The sequence below is a fragment of the Adiantum capillus-veneris genome, chromosome 21 (assembly GCF_014529385.1).
Source record: "Adiantum capillus-veneris isolate H3 chromosome 21, ASM1452938v2, whole genome shotgun sequence".
Taxonomy (NCBI): Eukaryota; Viridiplantae; Streptophyta; class Polypodiopsida; order Polypodiales; family Pteridaceae; genus Adiantum; species Adiantum capillus-veneris.
Window position 1 is genome coordinate 143,706,946 of NC_140951.1, and position 19,568 is coordinate 143,726,513.

The 19,568-nt window shown below is 42.7% G+C and overlaps 1 protein-coding gene across 1 annotated transcript in view; it reads right to left on the minus strand.

Moving 5' to 3' along the window:
- Positions 1-1,090: 1,090 nt before the first annotated feature.
- Positions 1,091-19,568, minus strand: part of LOC147431871 (adenine nucleotide transporter BT1, chloroplastic/mitochondrial-like) — a 63,598-nt gene continuing 45,120 nt past the window's right edge. Inside the window, exons 2-3 of the mRNA XM_086494339.1 lie at positions 2,517-2,672; positions 1,091-2,442 (exon numbers count right to left, since the gene is read on the minus strand). Of these exons, the coding sequence (XP_086350465.1) occupies positions 1,972-2,442; positions 2,517-2,672 (627 nt within the window). The 3' untranslated portion in view covers positions 1,091-1,971. The remainder of the gene's footprint in view (positions 2,443-2,516; positions 2,673-19,568) is intronic.

Sequence of the window (19,568 nt, forward strand, 5' to 3'; positions counted from 1 at the left end):
AATGCGTATCATTTGAGCAAGAAACATCCTACAATAACTATACTTGTAAAATTGAGTACACTTGCCATAGCAACCTTCTACCTCATGAGCATGCTTTTTATTATAGCTTGTACATGTTCCAATAGCATTAGGGTACACCCTTATCATTTCTTGTACACACTAACTCATACAATTTCCTATGTTGTCCTTGAGCTTCTCCTATTCCAAGCTTTGTGCATGCATTCCTAAACCACTAATTTCAAGAAAGAACTATCTCTTATATGTAACAATTAATGCTGCTAAGTTTCTATACTCTTGATGAAAATATAATGTAGATTCATCCACCTCATTCATAATCTCCTCAAATTGCTTATGCAAGTAAGGTAAGCGACATTGATACAATCTAGCTTTAAATTGTTTTGCATGTGCATGTGTGAAAAAGACTAACGCCAACAAGGCAAGTGGACCTACAAACTCACCAATGATGATCTTAATTAAAGATTAAGAGGAAGAACTAATGATGACACCACTCGAGAAGCCAGCTCCCCACCTGACTTTGATGCCATGTCTAGGCTTACGGTTGCAAGATTGATCACAAATCTAGGCATAACAGTACATATTACGAATGATATTAGTGTCAATGAGCAAAGATAATGTAGCCCTAGACTAATGTAATGAAGAGAGAGAAGCCAATGAACTGAAAGGTGTTCAGATAAAACACTACCATACGGAAACAAGCAAGTGCATGGGTGGACTTGTGAGACCCCTCATATGAGAACAAGGCCCAAGAAACTTTTTGGCCTGCACATTGGGTGGTAGTTTCTTCACAAGGCATTGACATCTTCCCAATTGGCCTCCCCCATGCATGGGAGGGCATAGAAGAGAGTTGAAACTTCAATGCAAGGATGGAATTGAGAGGCATTGTCTTGCCATTGTAACCCTGGCCCCAATAGGACATCAAAAACAAAAAAGAGAGCCTTTTACATAGATTTAAACCAGTCCATGTACACCATACTCTGCTTTTTTTCATCAAAAAGAGCTAACACACAGTACGGAAACAAGAATCGGGACAACTTTTTGCATAAGAAGACTTATCTTACAACACACTGAATACCACATAAATTAAATAGCTTTCGAATTGAAATCTCTCTTTCTGAATCTATAACCTTGTCAACATGTTTGATTACAATAGAAGTCCTGGCCAGGTATTTTTACAGAAGAACGACTCGTTTTCAAAAACTTTTCTGAAGGAATAACATCAAATCTGGGTACCCAACAGATTCGTCAATCAAGACTAGTATAAGCCTGATTGCAGCACAATTGTCAAATGAATTGCTACACATGTTAAAGCATACAGTCAATGCCGTTAAGCTGCACGTGTGGTAAAACCAGACCTTGTAATCTTAGTCCTTGTCTCCAATAGGTAGCTGGATCTGACCTTCAAATTCCAATTGCAATCCTTCAAAATTTGTTTGGCCCCTCCAAATGAGAAAAAACTTATAGGCTGAAATTAGTAAGGGCCAAAATAAGATGGGTGTGAAGAAAGCTTTGTTGTGAACAATTTCCTCTTGATGGCTCCCTTACTAGCAGGTGTACTTCATCAGCAAATAATTGACACCAGGGATCATACTTGATCCTCTGATAAAACTCAGCTGTACAATGTAGTAGAGTAGTGATGAAACTCACCAAGGCCTAGATAACTAAGCAGCTACACACGTGATTGTTCACTAGAAATTAATAATCAAGCTTCAATGAAGGTAATTACTCGTAAAACTGCTCTTTCGAGCCTCCTACAAAAGTGTCAATGGACAACTCAGACAGGCCAGGAGTAGTATGCTATGCAGAATGTACTGTGAGACTTCAAGTAGACCAGTCCTGAGTGAGATCCTGCACTCCAGCTTAGCTTGAAGCATACCAAAAAGCACTGACAGGATTACAAGTTAATGAAATCCCCCACTTGCCACACTTACTGAGATAACAGACAGCTTGAACTCAGCTTGTTTCTTCCTCAATCAATATCCTTTTGCAGGCTTCATAGCACATGAACGAAATACCAGCAGCAGGCACCAGCTTGATGCAGCTAGCTCCAAGTCCTCTATAGAGACCAGCACGCCCTTGTTGTTCGAGTATGCTAGAAAGCGCATGAAAGAGGCTATCATATGCAGGGCGCCCAGAGATGGCACCAACTTGCATCTGCTTTCTTGCTACTTCTAGCGGAAAAGTAGATGCACTGGCAAAAGCTCCCGCAGCTGAACCAATTAGAAGAGTGGGTAAATTTCCTACTTGTTCCTGTTTCGTTAATTTCTTGTACAACTTCCTCAGAAAATCATAAGCAAAATAGTTAGTGGCAGCATAGGGCACCACTCCAATCAAACTTGGGGTAAGGCCCCTGTACAATTCCTTAGGACCTTCCTCTTGACAGATCTTTACAAAAGCATCCATAAGGTTTTTGTATACACCTCGCTGCCAAAGTCCAGGAAAATGGGTTTAGAAGTGTCATGATAAAGCTCTTAAAGACAAACGTATGAATTGCTTACTTGGATTGTTAAGCGTGTTTTCAACAACTCAAGAGGGTATGTGCATATGGTTGAGCACACTCCAGCTGCCGCTCCGGCAATGGAAGAAGTAGGAATAGGTAAACGGAACGGCACCTTTTTCTCTAAAGTCTTTTTTATAGTATCATAGGCAAACAGCTGCAAATAATCCTTCATTAGTCAGACCCTTGACAAAAGCCATAAGCAGAATAAGCTTCACAAATCACATAACACAGAAGCCTAGTAGCATAAACACAACTCCAAGAAAAGGTAAGCACAGTCACCAAAATTTCAATCTTTCAATGTTCAAAGACAAAGCCGTGTCCTTTCTAGCAAAAAAATGGATACCATAGCCTTCAATATCAATATGGAACAGAAAATTACTATGGTACTGACAAGACAAGGCCAAACAACCCATCTATGCTTCTTTGTTATGATATACCAGGCCATTAACAATTTCACTTCAAATATCAAAGGTAAACTTATTGATTTCGAAAGCTAGGTATTGAACTGCAATGTCCTATGATTTTAAAAATAACAAAACATTTGCAGATAACAGACGGTTACCAACAGAGAAAAGAAACAGGCACAAGAACTCGCTGAAGCTTCCTTGCTACAGCTTACAAAAACCAGGATTTCAAAGCGAAGATGTTGAGTTGAAAACTAAATATAAGGTTGCTATTCTCAAGTGCTGCCCCAGTATCCTCTTCTACATATGCTAAACCTAACGAATCTCCTTGTGGGGTTCACACTCCACTGCAGATTTTGATTTGTCAAATGCTATTCTTCGTCACGGATCTTCTACAGCTCCACAGCGAGTCCCTCGTAGTTCACATGTGACTCGAATCTTGATGGCCTAGTTACAGAAAATTGAGGTGTGTGAATCTGTAGAGGAGGCTGGCCGCTGTCTCCTTCTCATTGGCGTGAGGCAATGAGATGTCTTCTATTCAGGACATCATACTCTGGAGTATTTCTTGCTTGGAATTTCACGAGGACCAACCCCCTGTCAAAACCTGTGAGCAGCTGCTTCCATCATCATTTCCTACACTCAGCTAGTCAGGTTACCAGTTTCTGCGGGCTTTTATGACGATGGTCCTACAAAAAGCATTGTTCCAAGAACGACCTTTGCAAATCATCTCACCCCCGACCTACATTGGACTATCTTCATCAGCAAGCACCCATTGGACCACCCATCTGGTGCTAAAGAGTAGCTGTCGGAGATTTGGTGGTGAGCTTTGACTTGACTGCGTCTCATAGTTGTAATGCCACTAAGGCCCCTGCATATCAATTTTAGTCTATTTCGTCCTCAAGGACAATTTTAGCCAATTCATAAATTTATTTATCAAAAACAAGTTACGCAACCCAAAGTCACTTTCATATTTAAACTACCCTACCCTTCATTTTGTAACAAAATCTCATTATAGAAAAGTGGATCTGTCAAAGCATTATAGTTGTCAATCTCTTGTATTATCTCTCTTCATTGTGTTACCATATCTTGTGTTGTGAACCTGTGGCATGTCCACAAGACACCAACCCTCCACTCCACATATTCTTCCACAGCTTTCTGTTAGACTTCCCCTTCTCTCCATTTCCTATTTCAAAATCTTTAATTCGTTTCTGCTCCGAGGTTTACGGCATATTAATCAAGTTTCTTGAGCCCCTATAAAATGCCTCCTGAAACCTGAGGGGCTATTAATAGCATGCTGATACAACCTCAAATACCCAGCCAACACATGCTGAAAATCAAAATTTGACATGACAGATCGAATTTGACAAGTGGTATCAGAGCTGCATAAGGACTGCCATTTCCTTATCCAACTAGCTTAAAAAGTCCATTTGTAACCATGGCGAGGCAGTGAATCAACAGCAAACACACAACTGAAGTTGAAAACTGATTAACTTCAAAGAGCACCAGAGACAACACATAACAGATCATAGTTCTCTACCCAAATGCACTCACCCTCAAGTCAAGGGCCCCACGCGGTACTTCTCTTGGTATTGATAATCACTAAGTAGAACAGCCATGGAGTCACTCAGCAACTGAACAACCATGCGCTAATCTGACAGAGTGGCCCCTGAGGCTTCACTTGTTAAGGCACAAGGCCAAAAGCAAAAACACTACAAACTTGCACCCAAAAGCTCTGCAAAGAAAAGCTGGCACTTCAAAAGTCAACAGCTTTCATAATTGCCGAAAAAGCAGCACGCATCCCAACGGTCACGTCAATCAATGCCCGCAAAACGCACCACATTTCTCAGTGTATTTCTCGTCGAATTTCAAGGCCGTATGGTTTCTCCCTCCTCCAATGGTTGGGAAAAAAAATCCAACAACACACATTTCCCCTTTATGTATTTCTCAAGAGAACATTTTGAAAATTGGAGCTAATTTTTATTAGCTTTACCATTTTCCTCAAAATCTAGGTAATATTTTTGTCAAACAGGCAGCGGAAGATGCAATGAAGACTAGACTTGGCCTCCCAATAGACACCTCGGCTCCTACCTGGCTCGAGTCCAATAAACACTAGAGAAAAACAGCAATACCACATACATGAACAAGGCAACAATGGAGAGAGAGAGGGAGAGAGAGGGAAGGCTCTCCATGTTGATAACAAACTGCTCATCTCACAAACTGCTGACGTGTCAAGCCACTCAAGAACGGAGCCAGCCTGCAAATCCCAATGGAGGGACCCAAACCATAAGAAGAACAAGCAACACCAAAGGTCTTACCAACTTGCAATGTCTTGCAAATAAAAAAATTTATTGTATGGAACAACGTACAATACCTACCTGTTGAGCGCGCAACGGTGTGTGCAAGTGAAAGAGCACGCGAGGAAGTGCAGTGTGTGTGCAGAGAGGGGTGGCGAAAGCCAGCAGGAGAGGAAGCGCTAGCAGAACGAAGAGGGAGAGAGAGAGGGCTCACTTTTTTGGGGAAAACTCAATAAGTGAGTTTTGGGTTTTCCCACTTTTATTATAAGTGACCTTTAAGAAATGTGTCCAGGTTCATATTGAACCTGGACAAAGTATAAAAATGTACAAAAAGGGGTTATTTAGGCCTTTAACCCAACAACCTCCCACTTAAAGGAATAAATGACGCCTTTAAGTTAACCAACTCCCACCAGCTGTATGCAATGCTCATGTTGAGCCTTAGCAAGACTCTTGGTGAGAACATCTGCAGGGTTATCTTGTGTGTGAATCTTAGTTAAGGTGACTAGACCATCCTCCAATACCTGTCGTATGAAGTGGTATCGCACATCAATGTGCTTTGTCCGTGCATGAAACATGGCATTCTTGGCCAAATAGACAGCACTCTGGCTATCACATCCCAAGACAGGAGTACTAGCAGGCATACCAAGCTCTTTCATAAGTCTGCCGAACCATATGGCCTCTTTAGAAGCCTCAGTGGCAGAAATATATTCAGCCTAAGTAGTACTCAATGGCACAATTTTCTGCAGTCGTGAACACCAAGAGACAGCACCACCAGCAATAGCAAACACATAGCCACTAGTGGACTTCCTGGTATCCAAGTCACCTGCCATATCTGCATCACAATAGCCCTGCAACTTCAGGTCACTTTTGCCATAGCATATACACCTAGATTGTGTACCTGACAAGTATCTCAGAATGCATTTCACAGCTTCCCAATGTGCTTTGCCGGGATTGAACATGTATCTACTAACAACTCCCACCGCATGGGCACTGTCAGGACGAGTGGCAACCATAGCATACATAAGAGAACCACAAGCTGATGCATAAGGGATTCCCTTCATAGCATTCACTGCCATGTCATCCTTTGGGCAATCCGCTTTGCTAAGTTTTGTGTGTGGAGGTAAAGGTACTCCAAGTGACTTAGCTTCAGCCATGTTAAACCTGTCAAGTACTTTAGCAATGTACTTTTCTTGAGATAAGAAGAGCAATTTCAGCTTTCTATCTCTCTTGATTCTCATGCCCAAGATGTGCTCAATATCACCTAAATCCTTCATTGCAAAAGTTGAATTCACCTGACGTTTAAGAGCATCAATGGTAGACTTATGCTTCCCAGCAATCAACATATAATCTACATATAGCACAAGGATTATAGGACTTCCATCATTATCCTTCTTTGTATACAAACAATGGTCTGAATGGCTACGTTTAAAGCCTTGAGACAGCATAAAAGTATCAAACTTTTTGTACCATTGACGTGATGACTGCCTCAAACCATACAGTGCCCTTCTTAGTTTGCATACAAGTTCTTTCTATCAAGAACTACAAAACCCTCAGGTTGCTTCATGTAGATATCTTCATCAATGTTACCATGAAGAAAAGTTGTTTTTACATCCATTTGATTCAATTCTAAGTCAAGCACTCCAACGAGAGCAAAAAGGACACACAATGTCGTAAGCTTTACAACAGGAGAAAAGATCTCTTGAAAGTCAATCCCCTCTTTCTGTGCATACCCTTTGGCAACTAACCTCGCTTTATACTTGGGCTTTCCATCAACACATTTGACCTTGTAAACCCATTTGTTAGGAAGAGCCTTTCTTCCTTTAGGCAATGGCACAAGATCCCAAGTATTGTTTGCATGCAAGGATTTCATTTCCTCTTGCATTGCAAGCTCCCACTTACTACTCGACTCACATGTCTTTGCCTCTTTATACGTAAGAGGCTCTCCCTCATCTGTCAACATAACATGATGCAAAGAGGGGTCAAAGCGTTGTATCAACCTTCTGACACAAGTAGACAATGATCTACATTCTCAGGCATAGGTTCTACATCAGGAGGCAACTCATTTTCAGCATGCTCATGCTGCTGAAAATCATTTTCAGCCATGACAGGTGGCTGTCCATCCTCATTTGGAGCATCTAAATCATGTCCTACCTCTTCTGGCTCAAGGTTAACCGGCTGATTATCAATTTCAACTTGCGGTAATGCATCCTGAGGCTCTTTTTCAACATCAATAGTGGCAAGAGAGACTGAAATTTGACCGATTTCTTGTCAATTTCATAAGATGTAGCATTTTTCAGCAATTTAGCCTCATTGAACACTACATCTCGGCTGCATACAACCCTCTTAAACTGAGGCAACCATATCCTGTAGCCCATTTCACCCTTTTCCCCATAACCTAGGAAGAGTCCTTGGATGGACTTTGCATCTAGCTTTGTCCTCAAGTCATTACGAACATGGACAAAAGCCTCGCAGCCAAACACTCTCAAATGATCATAAGAGGCAGGTTTGCCAGACCAAACCTCCTCTGGAATGTCATTTTTCAGCGTACTGTTAGGAGAGCGATTGCATACAAGAACTGCAGTTTTCAAAGCCTCTCCCCAAAACCCATGAGGGAGATTAGCCGTGGACAACATGCAACGCACTCTCTCACATAAAGTACGGTTATACCTCTCAGCCACACCATTAGAAGATGGATTATAAGGGGCTGTCAACTCCCTTTTAATCCCATATTCTTCGGAATAACGTTGAAATTCAGCAGACATGTACTCCCCCCCATTGTCAGATATCAGACATTTAAGCTTACTACCCTTTTGCGTGGTCACAAAAGCATGAAACCTCTTAAATGCATTAAATGTCTCACTCTTATTCTTTAACAAATATACCCAGCCTTTCCTAGTGCAATCATCAATGAATGTAACAATGTATGATGCACCACCAAAAGACTTAACAAGCATTGAACATACATCCGAGTGAATTAAATCAATAGCATTAGCATTGTGCGAGACACCAGAATAATAAGAAGACTTCTTTTGTTTACCATACAAACAGTCATTACAAAAATCTAACTTGGTGCCCTTTACATCAACCCTCTTCAAAGAGGAGAGCACATCAAGTCCCTTCTGGCTCATATGGCCAAGTCTTTTGTGCCACAACTCCAAATGAGAAGCAACTTCAGCCACTGCAAGAAACTTGCCAGGCAAAGCGTTGCCATGTAAATAGTACAATGTACCACTCTTGCATCCCTTGACGATGAGCATTGATCCCTTAAGCAACTTCCATGAACCCCAGCAAAAATGGTTGTATAACCTTTTTAACTTTTTACTTTTTTGGGCTAGATCTCGACAGAACTCGACTTCGCGGCCTTACCGACTACCCACCTCATTCCAGTTGCTATAAGCGTCTCTAATGGATTCAACTTCCTCATGTCATGTGAACCCATAATCTCCGCTCCATAAGTTGCCACTCGGAAGACGCACGCCTTGAGAAAGGCTAACCTTGACCACACCGGAATTTTCCTAGAGCACAGAAGATGTTTATGGACATACAGAGACTTACGTGCATTCTCAATCCTATCTTTAAGGATAGTATCGATCGAGACTTCGCTGTCTATTAATATGCCCAAGTATCTATACTCTGAGGCTACTTGAATCTCCTCAAGTCCGATGTGAGGCTTGAAGGCAATAAGTTCCTCAAGGTCCCCGTTAAACACGGTCGCCTGGCATTTCTTTATGCCGAACTTCATCCCCCACTTCTCCGCCCAACTATGCAATCTATCTAAACTAGCCTTCAAATCCTCCTTAGACTCCGCAAATAAAACAAAATCATCTGCAAAAAGCAGGCCCTGGATCTTCAGGAGTAGGCCTTGAATAGCCACCCCAAGGTCAGTCGCACTCTCATCCAGGATGTCATTAATGTATAACCCTGTGCATCCATCTGGCCAACAGACAATAGACTCTTCTTGATGCCTGGTACATACCTTACATCTTTAAGCATAAACTCTTGGCCATTGTTTAACGCCAAGCGCACAGTGCCCATTCCTTCAATGTCACAAGCATGGTTATCCCCAAAGTAAACCTTGCCATACTTGCCTGCATGATAAGAAGCAAAACACTCCACAGATGGAGTCACATGAAATGAGGCACCCGAGTCTACTATCCAAGACTGTGTAAGGCCATCATTTGCACTTAGCAATGCATCAATGACATCTCTACGTGAGATAAGCATGTCTTCAGCATTTGCTACAACAAAATCTGAGCGGCATGAAGCTGCAACCAAGATCTCCTCACTCTCGGATAACTCTGTGATAACCACACTAGAGAATACATTGACAGTCTCCGAATCCTTGGAGGAGGTACCTGCCACACTGGTAACAAGTCACATCCTTATCCCTAGACTTGCTTTTGCTCCTGTTTTGAGTCTTGGTATCTGTATTTTGCTTCTGACTTCTGCCTCTCGCATTGTAAGCAGAACTGCCACCTTTCCCACCACTAGACTTACGTCTAATTTCCTCATTTAAGATGGAGCCTCGCACTCCTTCATATGTGAGGTTGAGGCTATTACTTAAAGAAACCACAAGCGTTTCCCAAGAGTCTGACAAAGTCATCAACAAAAATATGGCTTTCAACTTGTCATCAAAAGGTTGAAGCCCAGTATCCTGTAGCTGACTCATAACACTGGTGAAAGCACTTAAGTGCTCAGAAGCCGACTTGGCTTCGTCAAGCATCATGTTCACCAGTTTGCGCATCAAATGCACCTGATTCACAGGGGTGGCATTCTCATAAGTGGCCTTCAACTTATGCCAAATTGCATGTGCACTGTCCAAGCCCTTTATGTCCACCTGAATGTCATCGGTCACAACCATTTTGATGTAGGCCTTTGCCCTCTTGTTGAGCTTGGCCCAATCCTCATCTGGCATATCCTCAGGCTTTACAGCCAAAAGGACGTCTTCACAATCCTTGAGGAACAAAATCCCCTGCATCCTATCCTGCCATAGGTCGAAACCTGCACCGTCAAATCGCTTGATTTCCATCAAGCTCTTGGCATCAGACAACGAGGAAGTAGACGCCATTTGCACGGATAAAAATGCAGCAGAAAATGTCTACACAAAATCTGAAAATTTCCAGTGATCACAATGTGTACCGCACGTTGCATACAATGTGCTGAAAATTTCAACAATTAACAAGTATCCCCAATGCGTACTTGCATAAACCCACAAAAGGCGTACATAAACCTCAATTTGTGTACATAAAAACAGTCCAATTCTAAATTTTCTGCAAATATACTGTTTTGGCGTATCAATTTGCATCAAATGGACCTGTTTTGAGTGGGAAAAGCAAGGGGCATTCACGGGAATCGATTTAGAACACCTGCGTTTTGCTGTTTTGACCTGTAATTTTCTGGTTTTTACCTGTTTTGACCTAATTTCAACCTGCTTTAGGCTGTTTTGGAACCCTAATCACCCTAGGTGACACCGGAAGCACGGGGCTTCGTGATGAAAGCGAAAATTTGACGTGAGAGAAGCCTTTCGCCTGCTGTCCAGCCACCTGCGCAAAGCTTCTGAAACCCTAATCTGGCTCTGATACCAGTTGTTGAGCGCGCGGCGGTGTGTGCAAGTGAAAGAGCACGCGAGGAAGTGCAGTGTGTGCAGAGGGGTGACGAAAGCCAGCAGGAGAGGAAGCGCTAGCAAAACGAAGAGGGAGAGAGAGAAGGCTCACGTTTTTGGGAAAAACTCAATAAGTGAGTTTTGGGTTTTTCCACTTTTATTATAAGTGACCTTTAAAAAACATGTCCAGGTTCAAATATGAACCTGGACAAAATATAAAAATGTACAAAAAGGGGTTATTTAGGCCTTTAACCCAACAATACCTATACGCCATGTATAGTACATTCTGTACCACCTTGGAATAGTCTCAATTTTGGCCAAGTCCATCTGTACTCCTTCTGTTGAGACGATGTGCCCCAAGAAATGTATCTCGGACAAGAAAAATTCACTCTTCTTCGCATTGATAACCAATCTATGCTTCCGCAATGCTTCAAAGACCTGTACCAGATAATGTATGTGCTCTGCTTCATTCTTGGAGAAAACTATAATGTCGTCAAAGAATGTGCTCACAAAAAATCGATACGCTCTCAAAATCCTATCCATCATTCGTTTGAATGTTGTTGAAGCATTCGTAAGTCCAAAGTGCATAACCAAATATTCGATAAACCAAAGGTTGTCCGAAAAGCTCTCTTGTAGACCCATTTGTTAGGAAGAGCCATTCTCCCTTTAGGCAATGGCACAAGATCCCAAGTATCATTTGCATACAAGGATTTCATTTCCTCTTTGTAACAAGCTACAGTGTCACTTTCACAAGACACTCAGTTAGTACGGTTGGTCTGACCTGGTTCACACTAGTCGGACTCTGGACGGACTCTCTGGGTTGGGCCGGGCAGTGACATGTGGCAGGATACGGACGGTGGTCTAGTGGACATCGTGGCCGGGTCACCACCACCACTCACTTTGAAGATTGGCTTAGGTGACTGACATTTATGAGCCGTTGGGTCATTATCAGCATCGTCTTCACCTTTGCTCCAGCATCGTCCTCTAGAGGAGTGAGTCTATACACAAAGCACGTCTTCATTTCCTCTTTGTAGCAAGCTACAGTGTCACTTTCACAGGACACTTAGTACGATTGGTTTGGCCTGGTTCACACTAGTCGGACTCTGGACGAACTCTCTGGGCTGAGCTGGGCAGTGACACGTGGCAGGATACGGACGGTGGTCTAGTGGACATCGTGGCCAGGTCACCACCACCACTCAATTTGGAGATTGGCTTAGGTGGCTGACATTTATGAGTGGTTGAGTCATTATCAGCATCGTCTTCACCTTTGGTCCAGCATCGTCCTCTAGAGTAGTGAGTCTATACACAGAGCACGTCTTCACCATCCCGGCACATCTGAGCCTCGACACCCCATTGTATCTGTGAGTCCTGGGCTGGAGCTGAGTGTGCTGCCATGCCAGAGTCTGTATCGGTGCTTTGAGATAGTCAAGTCACTTGTTGTGGTCTACTCTACTGCTGTTGTTGTGTCTCTGTGAGCTAGGGTGTGTCTATTGTTCCTTGTTTTCCGTCTGTTTGAGTGAGATTGTCTCGCACATTGCACTGAGGACCACCCACTGTAGAGAGCATGACACATTATCCATGACACATTATCCGCGCTACACTCTTGCATTGCAAGCTCCCACTTACTGCTTGATTCACATGATTTGGCCTCTTTATATGTAAGAGGTTCTGTCACGAGGATGTGGCAGTTATTAACCATGTCACAGAGATGTGGCAATTGCTAACCTTGGTTGTTGGTTTCTTTCCAATGGGGTTTATTTTATTTGTTTAAGACCCTCTTTTTGAAGTAGCAAACGGTCGGACATTGTATGGCCAATGTGAACGGTAGATTCACCCGCAGACGGGAAGTGGTCGGCACTGGAATTCGTATGGTAAGAGGATGTCTAGGCTCAGAGCAAGATCATATAGGTCCCCCCGTCGCACTTAGCAAGTTGGTGGATACTAGGAAGTGAACTCAATTAAGGCGTAAAGTCAAGGTGGGACTACCAACAAAAAGTATCCGACAGTTGGGCCACATTGCATTTTTGGATGCGGTCCCAATGAGGATAGATGGTCAGAAGACGAGTGGGAGCCCAACGGAAGCATCTCCTAAAATTTAGGGAACTGCTATTTTGGGCCGTGAAATGTGTTCGCGTCATTACCTCCGGTATGACTAGGGGAACACTTTATAACTCTGCCGCGACGTCAACTGACGCGTCGGTTGGGATATTTTTAAGCGACGAACCCGAAACGGAAAAATGCTTGAAAATGCGCCAAGTGTCACATTTTCGTGAACTTTCCTCTTGCAGAAAAATGGGCGCTAATTTTTATGTTAAGAGAGGCCTCATTTCAGCTTTTGTCACAGGTTAAGAGCTATGGAGTGCTTCCTTTCCCTCTCATGTACAGTGTGGTGCTAGGAGTGATGCCCTGCACACTACACACTGCTCTCTCTCTCCCCTACGTGCAATTATGTGATGCCCCACAAGAGGGCTACTCATTTGACTGATGTACAGTTGCGTGGGTTCATGCTTTTGTGCTAAGGCAAGAGCCTCCTTGAGCAGGAACAGGGGTAGCTAACTGCTGCTCCAAAGCAGGCACTGGTGAGGGTCATAACCTCACCGTACAGGTGCAAAATCAGCGCTGTGTATGCGCTGTAAATTTACTGTTTTTCAGCCATACGGACGCCAGGATCATTGGGAATCGTGCCCCACTGATAGAGGACAGTTAGGGGACTGTTTGGGACTGAAAACAGGGCAAAAACCAGTAAATACAGCGTGCTGAACTTACTGTTTTTGGACAGGAATCAGAGGGTATACGCCAGTGCAAGCGAGTTCCAGCAGGGAAATTGGTTTCCCGCAAGTTTTGGGGCTGTTATGCTGCCGAAATTTGGCCAAATCAAATGGTATCTAGGTGGATACACGTGAAGGATTCCCAGGACCTTACCTTGTAATTTACCCTCCTAAAGAATAAAGAAATACCGAAAAGGGGCGCCAATTTTGGGGCCTACAGGTTGTCGGCGTATGCTCGGAGCATTCTAGCTTCCGAGCCGTGTGTGTGTTCAAGTGCTAACTCCCGTCGCAGGTTCTCTTTGCAAAGTGCTCTGTGTGTGTGTATAAAGTAAAGAATTTCGGGTGAAAGCCAACGCCTACCGCCCTACGTGCCGATTTCAGGTTCACCCTCATCTGTCAACATTACATGATCCAAAGAGGGGTTAAATCTCTGCGATTGCCTTCTCAAACGAGTTGACCTGCGTACCCAATGATCTACATTCTCACGCAACGGTACTACATCATAAGGCAACTCATTTTCAGCTCTATCATGTTGCTGAAAATCATTTTCAGCCAATTTAGGTGGTTGTCCATCCTCGTTAGGAACATCACAATCATGTCCTACCTCTTCTGGCTCAAAGATAACCGGTTGATTATCAAATTCAACTTGCGATAATGCATCATGAAGCTCTTTTTCAACATCAATGGGTCGCACACAAGGCTGAAATCTGACTGTTTTCTTGTTAGCATCAGATTTTGTAGCATTCTTAAGCAATTTTGCCTCATTGAACACTACATCTCGGTTGCGTATTACCTTTCTAAACTGTGGTAACCACACTTCTAGAGCCCATTGCGTACATGAACAAAAGCTTCGCAGCCAAATACTCTTTAAACCTCCTCTGGAATGTCATTTTTCAGAGTACTATTAGGAGAGCGATTGCAAATATGAACTGCACTTTTCAATGCCTCCCCCTAAAACTCTTGGGAAAGATTAGTGGTGGACAACATGCAACGCACTCTCTCGCATAAAGTACGATTATACCTTTCAACCACACCATAAGAAGACGGATTGTAAGGGGCTGTCAACTCCTTGTTAATCCCATTTTTATCAAAAACGTTGAAATTCAGCACAGATACATACTTTCCTCCAATATCAGATCTGAGACATTTAAGCTTAGTACTCTTTTGCGTAGTGACAAAAGCATGTAACTTCTTAAAGGCATTAAAAGTCTCACTTACTTTTCAACAAATGCACCCATCCTTTCCGAGTACAGTCATCAATGAATGTAACAAAATACAGGGCACCACCAAAAGACTTAACAGGCATAGTACATACATCGGAGTGAATAAGATCAATAGGATTAGCTTTGCGAGAGACACCAGAGAAATAAGACGATTTCTTTTGCTTTCCATAAAGACAATCATTACAAAAATCCAAGTTTTTGCCTTTTACATCAACCCTTTTCAGAGACGAAAGCACATCAATACCTTTTTGGCTCATATGGCCAAGTCTCTTATGCCACAATTCCATGTGTGAAGCAACTTCAGCAACAACAAGAAACTTGCCAAGCAAAGCTTTGCATCGAAGATAGTACAAAGTACCTCTCTTAGACCCTTTTGCAACAAGCATAGAGCCCTTAAGCAACTTTCATGAACCCTTCAACAAAGACGGTAGTACAACCATGTGCATCTAACTGACCAACAGATAGCAAACTTTTCTTAATGCCTGGTACAGACTTGACATCATTCAGCACAAGCTCTTGACCATTGTTAAGAGCCAAATGCATAGTACACATTCCATCAATATTGCAAGCAAAGTTATCACCAAGGTACACCTTGCTATAATTGCTTGCATCATATGTAGCAAAACACTCCAAACATGGAGTCACATGAAATGAAGCACCAAAATCCACTATCCATGATTGAGATAGGCTATCATTAGGACTGAGCAATACATCAATGACATATTTCTTCAAGATAAGCATGTCTTCTGCATTAGTTATCACCAAATCTGAGGAACATGAAGCCGCAACCAAGATTTCCTCAACGTCTGAAAACTCCTCAATGACCACAATAGAGGATACATTTGCATATTCAACATCCCTAGAGGAATCACCTGCTGATTTTTCCCCTTTCTTCTCATCTTTCTTCTTCTTATCTTGCGTTTCCTTCTTCCTTTCCTACTCTTTTGACTCTTTCTGCCACATTGATAACAAGTGACATCCTTATCCTTTGTTTTGCTCTTACTTCTATCTTGAGTCATGTTACCCGCATCACGCTTTTGATTTCTACCTCTTGCATTGTAGGCAGAACTGTCACCTTCCCCACTATACTTGCGTCTAATCTCTTCATTGAGAATAGACCCTCCTCACACCGTCATACGTGAGGGTGGGACTATTGCCCAAAGAGACAACCAAGGTTTCCCAAGTATCTGGCAATGTCATAAGCAAGAAAATAGCTTTCAGCTTATCATCGAATTGTTGAAGCCCATTGTCCTGCAACTGACTCAACACACCTGTAAAAGCACTCAAATACTCAGAAGCTGACTTAAGAGTCATCAAGCTGCATTCACCAACTTTCACATCAAATGCACCTAGTTCACAAGCGTGGTTTTAATAATTGGACTTTAGCTTTTGCCATATTGCATAAAGCAAACTCCAAACGCTTGATGTCCATCAAAATGTCATCGATGTCCGTTAAAATGTCATCATTGATAGCCATTTTGATGTAGGCCATAGCCTTCTTATTCAACATGGGCCACTCTTCGTCAGACAAACCTTGCGGCTTATTCTCTTCCAATGCATCTTCACAATCCTTTAAGGAAAGGATACCTTGCATGCGTTTTTGCCAGAGGTCGAAGCCTTGACCATCGAAAAGTTTAATTTCCATCAAACTTTTAGTGTCAAACGCGGAAGAGGAAGAAACCATTTTAATTCAACCACAAGTGTGTATACAAGAGAGATGCAATAGGCTGAAAATTTCAACAAATAGGAGCAACCACAAGACTTCGCATACGATAGATTACAATTTCTTTACATGAAACTGTCCAAATCTGAAATTTCAGCTGAAAAGTGCAATTTCAAGCGCCTGTAGTTAGCTTTTCACTCAATTTATCGTGACAAACATCAATACATGTTATCCCACAACTTTGGTACACATACATATTGCTGTTTTGACCTGTTATAACATGTAAATCACCTGTTTTGACTTAAAAACAACCTGTTTTGGATTGTTTTGGCGGTTTTGGTGATCTTTTCGTGTAACAAACTGCTGACGTGTCAAAGCCTAAAGAATGGAGCCAACTTACAGATATGGCCGAGGTGCCTAAATTGTCACAAAGTGATGACGTGGCTGCCCGAGAGAAGAAACCCTAACCCTACCAAAAACCCTAACTACTGAAACCCTAATTCTAGAAAGACTAACCCTAAAACCTGCAAACCCTAATTCTAAAAACCCTAACCCTAAAACTGCAGAAACCCTAACCCAAACCCTAAGAAGAAGCAGCAGAAGAAGAAGAAGAAGTTTTACAGACTTACAAAGTCTTTACGAGTAGCCTATTTTTAAAGAAGAGTTTCCACCAACTTACAGGACCCCGTCTAATGGGACCCAAGTGACATAAAGGCATTAAAAATAAAGCAGAATACAATCAAAGGACATTGCACATCAAAATATGATGACGTGGCACCTGTACGAACGTTCCGGAATTCGCAACGGATTTTTAGGGAAATTCTGAAATTTTAGGAAAGTGACTTTTTGGGGTCACCTTTTCATATTTGATGCTTTTAGGCTTTGGACCTTTAAATATGAGCCTTGGGAGCCCCCTCTGGCACTCTTTAGCGCGCAGATTGCACAGGAGGTGCTCCCCGACTGTTGTACTTTGCGAATCAACAATATAATAAAGGAATACAAAAAGGGCGTCAAGGTTTGAGGCCAATACTCTCTGGGGTGGAATTCCACCACTCCATGTCGCATGTCGTCTCTCTCTATTTCAGTTCAGTTGTTATTTGAAGTGCTTAAAGTTGTTCAATATGTTCTTTTCTATTGGCACGTGGTGCCCGCCTTGTGACATTTCGACTCCGGAAGCAAGGGGCTTCGTGATGGAAGCGAAATTGAATGCATAAGAGCAATTTTAACTCGTTGTCCAATAGACTGCGCAGGGCTGTTTTGAAACCCTAGGGCTCTGATACCAGTTGAAAGCGCGAAGCAAAAGGTACCGGTAGGTATGCGTCACGATGTAGTGCAGGATTGGGACAAGAAGCAGGAGGCGGAGTGCAGCAGAGAGGAAGTGCTAGGGATCGAAGCAGGGAGAGAGAGAGCTCACGTTTTTTGGGAAAAACTCAATAAGTGAGTTTTGGGTTTTTCCACTTTTATTATAAGTGACTTTAAAAAAATGTGTCCCGATTCAATATGAACGTGGACTAAGTATAAAAATGTACAAAAAGGGGTTATTTAGGCCTTTAACCCAATAGTGATTCCAAGTCGAGCCACCAATTCGAGTGAAATGAAGTTGGCCTTAGCTTCTCCGTCAAAGAAGATAAGGGCTTCTTCATCTTGTACTTTGCCCCATGCGCAGCAAAGTTCTGTGCTTTCATCCATCTAATCTGGGTCGGTCCCTACAGAATCTGGTACCAGCCCTGCTTCATCTTTCCTTTTTTGCCACGTTCTTGAACTGCCTTGGAACTCTCTTACCTATCTTCTGATGGTGCTCTGTGTGACTTTTTGGGGGCATCGTGCAACAATATGCTCTTCTTTGCCACAGTCAAAACACTTACCTTCTTTGAGATACTCGGATTTCTGGTCATCCGTCAAACGGGGACGAGTATCTTTCTTCTTTTGAAACTTCTTTTTCCTTCTGTTATCATTGGTTAAATTTTGTCCGATCCTTGGCGTCAATTATTGATCGGTGGGATAAGTCAGGTTATCCGAATGCATAGAAAACCCTTGCTTTGAATGTCCTATCAACTCCTGGATGCACTCCGATTTTTGTAGTTAACAATAATCTCGAACCTCCTTAGGGAGTCCACAGCAAAACCGCTAGATCTGCTGTTTAAAACTGATCTTTTTGAAGGAAGAGGTAGGTAGAAAAGCATCCCAAAACCTTTCGCAAAATGAATCCAAAGTGTCTCCCTTAGTCATCCGAGATAATTACAGGCTATAATCAGATCGTGCTCGTACTTCTAAGTGAGCCAAGGGGAAATGAAAAGTCGCTTGAATTTAAGCCACTTGGTCAGTGCAATGGACCACCATGTTCGAGCGTTTCCTTCTAGATAAGATGCCGCCCTTCTAATCTTTTGAGTGAAGGGTAAGTGCCCCTACAAGTGCGGGAGCTCGAGTGCTACCCACATGAGTGATCGACACGCGAATCAAAGCACAAAACAAAGAACTAGAGCTTGCTGTAATTTATTGCATGTTTAGGATTTTGGCCAGTTTTAATGCCTACAAGTGTCAAGAGCTTCGAGGAAGCTAGGGAATCACCAAACACGTGTTGTGGTGCAAATTGCAGGCCAAAAACAGAGAATTCAGCGTGCCCTTGTTTCTCGCCCGGTTTTGTAAAGTGCGTGGAAAGTCACTGTTTCCTACGGATTTTGTCCGTGGAGACTTCTGTTGTGGATATGCTGCCGAAATCGGATTAGAGTACGGCAGTTTCTACCCGATAAAAGTGCGAGCTTGCAAGTTTTTCTCAAGTGTAATAGATAAAAAGAAATGCCGAAAGGGGCATGTAACCAACTTGAACACCCCAAGTCAAGATTCTATCGAGACACAACAGAGATTTCACTTCAAGAAAGTTCCCACAAGACGACACAGCCCGACGTAGTTTCGTGCCAAGAGGTATTGGCTCCAAAGACTGGCGCCCCTTTTGGTATTTGTTTTTATATTAATTTGTGCGCAAAGCACAAGACAGTCCGCGGGTACTCACTCTCAGACTCTGCGTCGAGAGCTCTGAGTAGTGAGTCCCAAAAGACATTTATTCTTACAAGGGATGCCCGAAAGCAAAGCCCCAAC